The sequence below is a fragment of the Ostrinia furnacalis genome, unplaced genomic scaffold, assembly GCF_004193835.3.
Source record: "Ostrinia furnacalis isolate ACB-3 unplaced genomic scaffold, ASM419383v2 OfSCF7331, whole genome shotgun sequence".
Taxonomy (NCBI): Eukaryota; Metazoa; Arthropoda; class Insecta; order Lepidoptera; family Crambidae; genus Ostrinia; species Ostrinia furnacalis.
In genome coordinates, this window is record NW_021137570.1 from 351507 (window position 1) to 364281 (window position 12775).

General features: G+C 36.1%; 1 protein-coding gene across 1 annotated transcript; it reads right to left on the minus strand.

Moving 5' to 3' along the window:
* Positions 1–3313: 3313 nt before the first annotated feature.
* On the minus strand, positions 3314–8487 carry Or-49 (olfactory receptor 49). Its single transcript, XM_028319743.1, has 4 exons — positions 8481–8487; positions 6089–6275; positions 4123–4352; positions 3314–4050 (listed from the first exon to the last, which is right to left on the minus strand). Exons 1-4 carry the CDS (start codon positions 8485–8487, stop codon positions 3314–3316), a joined length of 1161 nt encoding a protein of 386 aa, XP_028175544.1.
* Between the last annotated feature and the right edge of the window lie 4288 nt (positions 8488–12775).

Consider the following 12775-nt stretch of genomic DNA (forward strand, 5'->3'; position numbering starts at 1 on the left):
TGCCAGGGTTTTTATGTTCCTGGTCAGGCTATAGTAACAAAACTTTACAGATAATACAGTTTCTATCACCAAATATGAAATACAAACACGAAATTCGCATTGCGGACTGTGAACTGTGGGTCACGATAACACTACCGCTCCGGTTGACATCGGATGTTGGTGACAGGCGACGTGAAGCGGAGTTCAATCGGCGAGACTTGCAGTTGAAACTTTTTGGTAAACGTTCTCCATAAGTTATAAAGTATCATAACGTCAGTGAAGTTCTTACAGTTCGTAAGTCATTTTTTGACCGCGTGCTTTTTTCCTGTTAATGCACATTTTTGACTTAGGATTTCGCACTGTTAGAATTTCACTGACAACAAATATACATTCAGGTACAATGTTTATTTAATGAGAGACTATTTAATACAAATTAGACATCGAAACTAACCGAAAACTGTTTAATTTAGTTATATTAGTCTCTATAATAGCACCTTTGAACAAATTAGGTCGACTCATCTCGACGGTATAATAGTCGATTCACAAAAAAAAGCTTTTAGACTGGTTAATGTATATTCAGAATTCGTAACCCAACTACAGATTTCCTAATACTTACTACCCAACCCTCAACTTTTCATACCTTAACAGGCGTTTAAAATATGATGTGAGACAGATTTAAAATTAAATACTTAATAACATGTAATTTTCAAAGGACAAAGAAGCCGTCTCATAACGTCATGATCCTCGGTTATTATCTCACAATCTTATCGTAAATTACTTTCTTCAGACTCAATGCTTTACTGAAGTTATTATGGCATAGGTGCGCAATATCTAAGCCGGGGCGGTACGTTTTACGACGTCAGATGAGAAAATAATACGGAAGTGGGATAAGAAAGCACTTCCTCTCTATAAATATTGTCGTTACGACCCCCTACCATAAGGTAAATACATACAGCAGCTACCACACTGCCTACAAAATGGGGGTTCTAATTGCTCCAAAAAATGTTGGCTGATAGTGCGTCAGTAAATAGTAGTTTGAAAGTACCTACATAGCTTAGATGTTCTCGATCGACTGGTTAGGAATATTCTGACCCCAGTATCGACAACCCGCCGAAAAAACTAAAGCACACACATATTCCTGAGGTTTTTAAAAATCTCCCGTTCCCCTCTTGTACCTACATTAGTCTAATTTACCAAAATATTTAAAGCATTCTTGAGCTTTTCTCCAAGTGCTGCTGGCAACCAAGCGTATAATCAACTTATTTATGACACGAACATTCAAACACCCCCGAACCACTCGAAAAGAAACACACAAACAAAAAGTGCTTGAAGCAAAACCCCTTACTCACGGCATAGCGAGTGGTCGCAATTTCCTCAAGAAGCACGCAGTCACTCGGTAAGTAAGTGAACATACCGCATCAATCTCCACTGTGGCTCAGTGCAGGCCGAGTGCTCTCCCAGATAGCAAATAAGCTGCATGCTGTAGGCAATTCACTTAAAATAGAAATTCTTTATTGCACCCTTAACAAAGTAAAAAACCACCCAACTAACTCATCAACTTAGAAGCCGTTAAATAAGACCTCTCCCTCATTCCATTATTATCCTTATATTATCGTCCACTGCTAAACATAGGCTTCCCCCAATAATTTCCAGATTGACTGGCTGGTAGCGGCCTGCATCCAGCGCCTTTCTGCTACCTTTATGAGGTCGTCTCTCCACCTATCTACGACATGTCTAAATCATAAGTCTATTAGTAAAAGTTAAATAATGTACTTTAAAAGGACTGTATTTTCAAAGCTTATTTAAACAGTACAGCGTTGGGAGACGCGGGAACTTCCAGAGAATTTAATTAAAAATAAGCTACTAGGGGAAGTAATTTAATTGTTCAGTTACACGGCCGGTAAAGATGTTATGCCTTAATTCCGCTCGTCAGCGCTCCGTCTATTTATAACGGAATGTAACTGTCTGAGTTTTATATTATAACTAGCTTTTGCCCGCGGCTTCACCCGCGTGAAATTTATTTTGTCACAGAGCGTTATATATTATAGCCTATATGTTATTCTGGATTATAAACAATAATGCCGTAAAGTTTTACCAAAATCCGTTCAGTAGTTTTTGCATCCATAGAAACTTTAATAAATAAAAACACTTAATCAATCTTATTATAGATCAGGTACTTGGCAATGCCCGTAGCTGATCTTTAGTTTTCCAGCTTTTAAGCTGAGGTGGAAAAAGCACAAAATATAAATAAATAAATAAATAATAATAATACGTATTCGTAGGATTTGTGACTTTCCGTAACCGCAATAGGACTTAAATTTCATTGACAATAATAAAAAACCGATGTCTGAGTAAGTGAATACGAATCAGCGGTGTTCAATGCTACAAAAATGTCGTAGCACTTATTTCAGTCGTATCAAGTTTCATATTAAATACTGGTTTAGCTGGTTACTTTCGTAGTTATAAAGCCAATATACAGCCAAATTGCAATCTTGTTGCAATATCGGCGACAATGTTCGCCCACAGGCATTGGGGCAGAGTGGTTTTAAAGATAAAATGGTCCGCACACGTGTGCCTTCCTCAACCACAATGTATTTTGTGATACCTTGTACCTAATTCCCGAACATTATTTTAACCACTTGACACACTTCAAATAAGTATACATGCGTTATTATGTCGACGATTTCACTAAATTGAGCTTTATGTTTATAAAAATCTTATTTTGAAAACTTCGTTTCTGTAAAATTGTGTGAAATTCGTACAGTATTTTTCGTGAAAACGTAATTCTTCCTTGCAAGCAGAGACACAAAAATTCAGCCACCCTTCCCCACAAGCTGCGGTTTCAAAATATTATTAAAATTAAAAAATATAATATTTTCAGCAAAATATTTCGTAATTTGTGCCCCGAGATAAGAATACCAAAGTGTATAAGTAAATATTATTACGCTGTGTAAGCCCTCATTCATCTTTTATGGAAATTCTCCAAGGAATTCACTTCTGAGTTTCACTCGGTTCGTTCACATCGGGCGATTTAATTTCAGATAAAGACTCATCAGCGGTGGGACTCAGAGTCATATAAGAACTCACAAAAATATTTTCGCACTGGCAATAAAAAGAAAGCTGTTTGTGATAAAAACGTGCACTTTATTAAATTAATTGCAGTGAACGAGAGATTCTATTTAACAGCTCATAATAGTGTACTTATTTCGTTCATAAGCCCTTAAGAGGTTTCTTATAAATACATATTTGGATTTAATCTAAATACAAGCCCTTGAATGCTTCTCTTTATTAATTTTCCAAGTATTTGTAAATGCAGTTCTGTGTAGCTCCACGTTTAATTAAATACTGCATATATTTTGTACACAACCTGTGCCACGTCTCCAAAGGTCTCTCTATTCATAATGAAAATTCCGGCTGCCGTATAGTACAAAGGATGCTGCGCCACACAAAGTATGAGTAGTGCAATCCTCGCCTGCTTTACTCTCATGCCCTCCCAACCGCAAGCATACACTGCATCGGCCATTGCTAGGCTAGAAGATATCAGCATCTCTCCACCAAAACAATACACCACCAATGGCATCACAGCAGTCAATCCTGTCAAAGCAGTATTAATCAAACCCCAAGAATTCAACGTTTGCAGTGTCGTCACCAATACTATCACCATTATCAAAAAGTGCGCGCCGAATATGACCTTGTACAGATCCCCGATCTTTGCATGAAATCTCATTATGAACTGGTGGTGCTTCACACAGAATACCAGCAACTCTTGGATCTTCTTTGGTTTCTGTATCTCCGTTAATGAATGTTCCGTTGCCATCATTTGCGAGGATTCTTTCTCTTCGTTCTGACCATTGTTTTTGATTGCATCCGAAATTAAATCTTGGTTGTAGACGATTCCATGGATTTCGTTGAGGATCTCGCAAATGGCGTAGAAATGGCCAAGTTCATGAGCGAGGAGCACGACAAATAGCACAATGTATCCAGTCTGGTTGATTACAGAGAATAAGGTGGCAATAATGGTGAGTATAAAAGCTATCTCGTAATATGGGCTCTCATATTTCGAGAAGATACCTGTAGAAATCATTAAAATTATTACAGGTCTTAATTTAACACAAAAAAATAGGGATGTAAAAGATTGCTTACCATAAATGTCACCAGGCATAGTCGGCAAATATCGATCATTGCTCAAAATAGTGAAGAAAACAGGCAAAATGAGGTATACAAAATGCGTGAAGCACTGGTTAAGGATGACCAGCCAGGATACCATATGGGCTTTGCGGAGGATGGCCAACATTTGCTTGTGAGCGGAGCTGTTCTCAGAGACAGCAGTGAGCCCCTCGCGACTCAACTCCATAATTTTTCGGAGACGAGAGCTGAAAGCATAGTTGTGTAAATTCATCAATTAGATCTGCTTACGTATTACGATTATTGGTTAGTATCTAAACATTTTGATAGTCCAGCGAAAACCAAACTCAAATGTTTTTAGGTAGTCTCTGTAAGAATTCTTTAAACTGAAAATGGCAATGCCAGATTTTGTATGGAAAGTGGCGTCTTTTTTTTCGCGCGGCCATCGATCAAACTTTGTTTTCTGATTACAAAATAGTGTAATAAACCAAACTTACTATGGCATGTAGGTATACCTCTAAACTCAGTCTGAACTGAGTTACGAGCATTAGAAGTTTGATGATTGTCATACTAGATTTGCTGTTTGTGCGCAAGTTTTGTAAGAAATTGCAACAAAATATTGCGCTATTTTTTTATTGCGCTGATTCTGCTCCATACTGATGTCTGGAGCCTTTAATGGATGGTATTGTTTGTTTACACATAGTTACAATCTCACTAGTTTTTTGCAATTTCTTATGAAAATCATCAAACAAATCTAGTATGAAAATCATCAAACTTCTAATGCTCGTAACTCAGTTCAGACTGAGTTTAGAGGTATTTATGTCATAGTAAGTTTGATTTATTACACTATTTTGTAATCAAAAAACAAAGGACATTGGGAACTTTAATATGAGAAAATGCCCCACGGCGGACAAAGATGAAACGTATTTTATTTCAAAGCTTTATACTTGTAGGTATATTCACTTAAAGCGCTATGTTATGATATATGGGAATTCTGAGATATGACGAGTCTAAGTTGAAAATATATTTGTCTAAAATGATTTGATATTTTCACATGTTATGTTGTTTGGCATTGCAGAGTAACCAATAAAAGTAAATAAAATAATATAAATAAATAAAAAATATAAATAAAATAATATAAATAAATAAAAAATATAAATAAAATAATATAAATAAATAAAATATTATAAATACTTAAATTAATATTAGACAACATCTCATATATTACTCCAACCCAAAATAAGTAGCTAAGGCATTTGTGTTATGGAAATCGGGAACGACGAACCACAACACACCCAAACTAGAGACAATGTGAAAAGATCGTTTTCTATAATATTGTCCCGGCCGGGAATCGAACCCGGGACCTCAGGATTGGCCCGGCACACCTTGAAAACCGGTGTGTGCGCCTCTCCGCCACCGAGGTCGTCAAAAATGTTACCTAAATGTAAAATAAAATAAAATATTAAAACTTCATTTTCTCAATATTCCCATATAAGAGAGAAAAAAAAATGCACGGAAATTCATTGGATATTAGTATGTATCATCTGTGATAGGTTTCGTTTGTGTCCGCTACTTTTCGAAAAGTGGGGCAAAAAGTTCCCAATGTCATTTGGTCGATGGCATGGCCGCGCAAAAAAAAAAAGACGCCAATTTCCGGCATTGTCTTTTCACGAATTGACAAGACCACGTATATTAATTTTATTACGATAGAAGAAATACAGACTGTTATTTTTTTGGGATAGTGATAGTAAGGCAAGCATCTGCTAAAATAAGTTCATCCACTTTTCGTGCTCTCTCTCATTTTGTCAATTTTTGCAGATTATTGATACTCGTAATCCGAACGTGAGTACCTACGTAGAATTTTGCCCAATGACCCCAAGCTACCCATCCTTATCGCTCGCGCGTAATTATATTGCTGGCTCGACTGTGCGACGGGCGGACAAAATTCTACGTGCTCACGGACAAGGCTGTAACACTTCCGCACCTGGACGTGAACATAAAGATGAACTTCGACAGCGGCACTACGGTACTGCTCCAGCAGTTGATGGCCTGGAAACTCTTGATCTTGTCCGGGAACACCTGCGATAGGTATATCAGCTGGCTGAAGGAGCCCACGTAAATGAAGACGCCTCCGAAGAGCAGGGCAGCAAATACTGAGAGTATTGTGAATTCTAGAAGGAGATAGAATGTTATTGTCCATTGCAGTCTTTCAGCATCTTTTAAACGAAAGGGAAACGAAAGCACATTATTTTGTGCTGCATTTGAAGCCACGATAGCCGAACAGTGAAGAGGTCGGATTGACCGACTCGTGATGTGGGGAGTGTGGGTTCGGTCCTCGCCGCCGCTCGACTATACAGTGTGAGTCACGTTAAAGTGTACATATGAAAATAGATGAAACTAGACCTATTTTTATCGACAAAAAAGAGGTCAAAAAATTTTTGAGATTTTTTTTTATTTTTTTATAGAATTTTTTTCTTCCAATTACTTATTGTAAAGAAAACGTAATAACTTTTAAACTAAGCGGTATATCCTGATAAAATAAAAACAGTAATGATGCTAAATAATAGAAATGTATGCATTCTATAAAAAATTAAAAAAAAATCTCAAAAAAATTTTGACCTCTTTTTTGTCGATAAAAATTGGTCTAGTTTTATCTATTTTCATATGTACACTTTAACGTGACTCACACTGTATTGTGGTGAGCTGACTCGTGACACAAGCATAATTATTTAGCTAAGTGCGAGGGCCTAACGGGAATATTAGTAATTTGTGCAATAACAAATTAAAAATCTTTTTTTTTTAAATCAAAGAGATCAAGTGAAGTGTTACACTTACTACGAATTCCATCGTCTCCAAAAACATTGCGAATACCTACAAACTGCTGGATATAGTTCACCATATTCTTCTGCGTATTTAAAGGGTCGTCACCCGTGTTAAAAATTATTCCTTCAAATTTACTATAATATTTCGTAAACATCTTTAAATACGTCCGACTGCTGAGATAAAGCTCCTCAAAGTAATGCTTTTAATTTTCGTATTTGGGTATCATGTTAAATAATTTGAAGCAATTTCAGGTAGTTAATTATGATTATCCGTAAATTGGGTGCTAATTGCTGTAAAAATATTTGAGACAATTAAAACAATATTTTGTGTTATTGTAGCCCAACGTAATAGCCATATTTTTCTTTACAATTAACAATTACATTTTACTTGTACTTAGGTATAATAATGATATCCCACGCCCAAGGGCGGTATTTATTCTATGTTGCTAACTTCTCCAAAAAATATAATAAGTAGGATTGGAACGGAACGTTAATATCAAATTCAAGAACGAGAAAGTCAGTCATGTGTTGCATCGAGCTATCGAGGTACATACATAGCTTATCAAGATTTTCTTTTCCGATCTATGAGCGAATGATATTTTCCTTCCTTAGACATCGTCTGCCTTGGTTATTTTACATTCTAGATTTAATATTGGAAAATTATGCACCGAAGAAATAGTTGGTTGTTTTTTTGTTCAGGCAATATCTTCCGGTGCCTTTATCGTTTTCAAATTATAATAGAAAGTAGTTATTCGCAAATGGGTAAGCATTCCTCTATTATAATCTGTTAGAAGTCTGTAGAACTATAATTGCGAACGAAAAATTACAAAGTTCTCCCTAACAAAAGTTACGAGAAATAACAAAAATAGTTAAAATATTTTTCCCAGTCATGAGAGACGTGAAGAACAAAGAATATCTAGACTTCAGTAAGTTTGGCGACAATTGTATGTAAGTACAGTCGACAGCACATCATACTATATTTTTTGTTGCAAAATAGCTCGTATAACAACGGCATAAGATGCCTTAATGTTTACTTTGACGTTCTGTCGTCTGTGTACTATTTTTTCTAAGTGTTTCCATCACACAGTGTCCCCAGGCGTTGGACCGCAATTTCTTTATGATTACTTGCGCTATATTTATTGACCGAGTTCCGTCCCGTAGGATTAATTTGTTATCTTGCGTCGGCGACAAAATTTTGCGAGTTCTTGTCTAGTTACAAGTGTCATAAAGGCTCTATAAATCGCGCGTGTACTTCGATGTGATTGCCAAAATTTAAAGCAATTTAGTAGAGTTTGGCCATGTGGTTAAAAAGCAGAATAAGAGCATTCATTCCTCCCGTGTAGGTATTATAAAAAGCGATAAAAGGATAATATGCGAACTTCATGACCTCCTAAAACCGCCTATGTAGCAAGCCATTACTCCATTTGCTGTACTGCTGCAGAAAAACTAAATAACTTGATTTTAAAGCAGTCGGTCTTAACATACCTAAGCATAATCACTGACACAGGAACATGTTCTCCGAAACAAGATTCACTATTATTATTCTAAACATACCTAACATTCTTGTAGTTTCCTCAACACACAACGGAGTAACTCTAGTTTCATCCCAGGAACTTATTAGCGTAGCCTCCTTTGGGACTCCAATTCAAAACATGTGTAGGTACAGCCACACATAATAATTTGAAATCCTTGTTGAATACTTATTAATATGGCCACTATACAGCCTAAAATGGCAGAATCACTTCAGCGGAACTATACAACACAAAAATAAGTCTCTCGTGTACACTGTAAAATTTGTGGTTACTATTAATTTTAACTACAATAGGTAGTTCTTAGGTAAAAGTATAAAAAGACTTCGTAATGTTGTACAAAGTTAATAAAATAAAATGTAATTCAAGGCCGGAACAACATAAACCAACCGTTATTGCTCATTAGGCAGGATTAGAGGCAAAGTCCTTAACAAGGGCAAAATCCTTTTAAAGGTAAGTAAAGACTTAAGGATCGTGTTAATGTCAAGCAATAATGTCCTTAAATAAGGTTATGGTACTTGAAAATGTTATACATTTACATTATTTTGGTAGTCGAAAGCACACTACATTTCGTAGCGAAAACGCACTTATTTTTTACTATCTTCCTGCGTACTTTGAGAAATTCCACTAAATATGGTTACATGGTTAGTTTGTCGGTCACCCGTCCATTAACGAACACGGCATTAGGCTGCTTAATTATGGTGTCCGCCACCAAAGCGCTGCCACCACTGAACTACAAGGAACTCTTACAACAAGCCGCGAATATCCTCTAGTTACCATAATAGTAACAAATGAGGCTCTCATAATCACAATGAACCACACCATATCACCAGGTTGCACGAAAGATACCAACAAACATTCACTAACACTCATGTGGATTTATTGGTGTGTACTTTCCATCCCAGAAGGAGATAGGTACATTACATATTTGATACATGGCTCTTTATCTTTCAGCCATTTACTCCAGAAACATGTTTTAACAAATCGTACGCAATTTTTCAGTTCCTTCTCAAGGCTTAGCCTGAAAAATTCATGCGTGCTCGAAAGAGGCTTCTTCAGTCATTGATCGAGGATGTTGTGGTTTCATTTCGAGATAAAATCCCACACGTTGGTAGATCTATCTTGTTCAGTGATCGAGAAAATTGCTCGTGTGCTACATAAATAGAAATGAGGTCATCTTGCAGCTGGTTATTTGTTGCCAAGAATCTCACCAAACCCCGAATGCCTCTTTTCAATTTAGGTAGGGCAATATCTTATTAAATATTATGAAATAATTACATTTTGTAAATATAAAACTCTCCCACTTTCGGGGAAATCGCCTTTATTGTACATACACACTCCACATCGTCATGACAATAGATGACAGGCATTGAGTTATAATGTACTAATATTACTTCAATGATGACAGGTACGTTTTTTAACACATTTTAGATACGCTTTAGGCGAAACGCTTGTATGAAGGTATCCTATATCTAGACTTAATTAATAGGGCCGTAAATTACGAAAATATTTCTAGAATCTTACAGTTTCCCAAGAGTTCCCCACCAAAAGTCTTTGTATTCTCGCAAATGTGTAGCGTTTCTCAACGTATTTTGCCCGAGACATCAATTTCCGAGATTCCACGGCCTGCTCATTTATTTTTTATGAAATTATGATAAAACAGCAGCGCGGGCTGCTGACAAACGCATTTCATAAATCGAGCGGCTGACTAACGACCTGCCGTGACGACCTGCCAGCAGGATTCACTTTCACGAAATTGCTTGCTTGGAAAAATAAGCGCCAATTATTTTAAGCGCCATTTTATGGGAAGAAATATATTTTGGGCAAATAATATAGACCCAAAGAGGTGGGACTTAACTCGAAAGTATAAATGACAAAAATGCTACAATTCTGTGGGAATAACTTGGTAGGGTTCAGTTAGATGAATTAAAATTTAGTAATATTAATTAAATTTGAATGAAAAAGTATTCGATAAAATATGATAAAAAAAATAATCTTAAAACCATGGTCACCGTAAACTATGAGTAAATGCTACTTGAAAGTTCCAAAAGTGTTACGGAACATAAAAACATTTCAATGTTTGTAACGAATGGCATAAAACTACGAAAACGATACTTCAATCTATGATTAGTAATTTTTAAATTTTAGTTTTTAAGTCATTTTAAGTTAATGTAAGTATTATTATAAAATTCAATGTTTGTAACGAATGGCATAAAACTACGAAAACGATACTTCAATCTATGATTAGTAATTTTTAAATTTTAGTTTTTAAGTCATTTTAAGTTAATGTAAGTATTATTATAAAATTTATTCTCATCTATGATTTATTGATACCTACATACCTACTTCGCACTTAGTTGCATTTCGTTGCTTTCAGTAGGTAAATGAAAAAACATAGAAGCGAATAAAAGTTTGAAGTAGTGAACTGTTCTTAGCACATCTGCGGTTCCGTGTACACGAAACTAACTCAACTCTCAGAGTATGACATAGGGTACTGTGTTTATTCTTGGTTTCCTTAGGCTTTAGGATATTGTAACTTTATATCAATGATCTTTTAAACTGCGATCTCCAACCCGCCTGCCAAGCGTGGGGATTATGGCAAAACCCTCCACTATAGTGGATGAAGCTCCAACCGTGGACCGTAAAGGGCTGTTGATGATGATGATGGTAACAACTATAAGTCAGACATAATCAGATGCTATGGTCAGTTAAAACTACGTCAGACACATGGCGGCTCGTAAAGTCTGATCTCATTTGCTATCTTCTAAAATTAATTAAAATTGAAATGGTTTCATTGTTGATTGTTTAATCAACAGCCTTTTTTTTGACTTCCCGTTCACTTTTCTCCTTACAAATCTGAAATACGCTGTATGTACCCGATAAGCCAGGGTGTGGAATTTTCAGGAATTACTACCCTGGGGCAATTCCCGAGGGATGATCCGGGCATTTCCAAAGAGCTTACGAAACCCTTATCCTGTTATCTCCACCCTGTATTTTATTTCACTGATACAAGCCTTGGTCCCTGAAGCTGTGTAGGTACGAGTATTTGAGGCATAACCGTTTTGACATAAAATGTAACTTAGAAGATGTATTTTCTATAGGAGAGGATCCGCAAAAATATTTATAAAGAGAATTAGTATTATTTAGATAATACTTTCTGTTCTTATAATGTTTTCTCTCTTTTTTGCAGAAGTGGCTAAATTATACGCCAGTCAATTTTACTTATGCACTAAATGTTGAACTGACTGAATAGTCAATTCGTAGCATGTGTCGTAGCACTCGTAGTAAATTCCGTAGCTTCCGCAGTATCGTGGTTCGTAGCGCGTCCCTACGCTACGACAGCTACGATTCACTACTCTACGATCGAGCCCTAGCTTTCTATAACTGTAAAAATAGTAAGATGTAACAAAATGTAGACCTATCTACGAGTACATTATAACTCTATACATCCTTAAATTAGACGACCCCCAGTTGCCCCAAATCTATTCAAATCTTCGAGCCCGGTAAACTTTTGCTGACGTCACTGACGTTGCATTCGTTCGACCCCCTAATCTATTTTATCCACTTTTAGATGTAACCCACACACAGCTCCCCAAAAACTCATATGTGAAATAACTCACAAATAATTTGTGAATGTGTGTGGATAAGAAAATGTATCCTCAACAAAGTGTAATAGAATTCTAAAATTAATAACACATAGCGCGTCACCATGTTAATAAATTCATCTTGATACAAACCAGTTCAATATCGGGAGCGTAGGCGCGGCTTTATTAAATCCATGTGCGGCAAAATGAATTTATTCATAAGAAAAAAATATGCAAATGGGAAATCATTTTATGGAAACGAAATTTATTTATGGGTAAAATATTTAATAAAATTGGAAAACATTCAAAGAACTTGTATAATACATTTTTTTTATTACTCGGCAAAAACGCAATTAATAATTCTTAGGTTGTTTTTGCAGCGTGTTGAGCCCTACTATAGACAGAAGTTATAGCGCAGTTAATTAAGAAAATGACACTGTCATGTCTCTCACACTTACAAAATTGCCTTTTGGCGAAGGGAAGGAACGTCGAAAACTTTAAAGACCCTGTCTTATTATCTTACACGCTTATATTTGATCTACTTAGATTAATTTAACAGTAAAAACATGCCTCTTTCCGTCTACTCGTACAAATTCAAGTGATAATTTCTTCCTCCAGGAACAAAGATTACCCACACCTTTTTAATTTGGGGAAGTTGTATATTGTCATCGTAAACTAAAGCGCCCATTTAAATACTCGTTTCCCAGGATTAAACTTAATCAACTTCATTAAACCT

Coding starts and splice junctions, on each gene's coding strand:
- Or-49 (XM_028319743.1), bottom strand. Junction 4,353..6,088: donor ATCTTTATGTTCACGTCCAG/GTGCGGAAGTGT, acceptor CTATGCTTTCAG/CTCTCGTCTCCGAAAAATTA. Junction 4,051..4,122: donor TATGCCTGGTGACATTTATG/GTAAGCAATCTT, acceptor TGATTTCTACAG/GTATCTTCTCGAAATATGAG.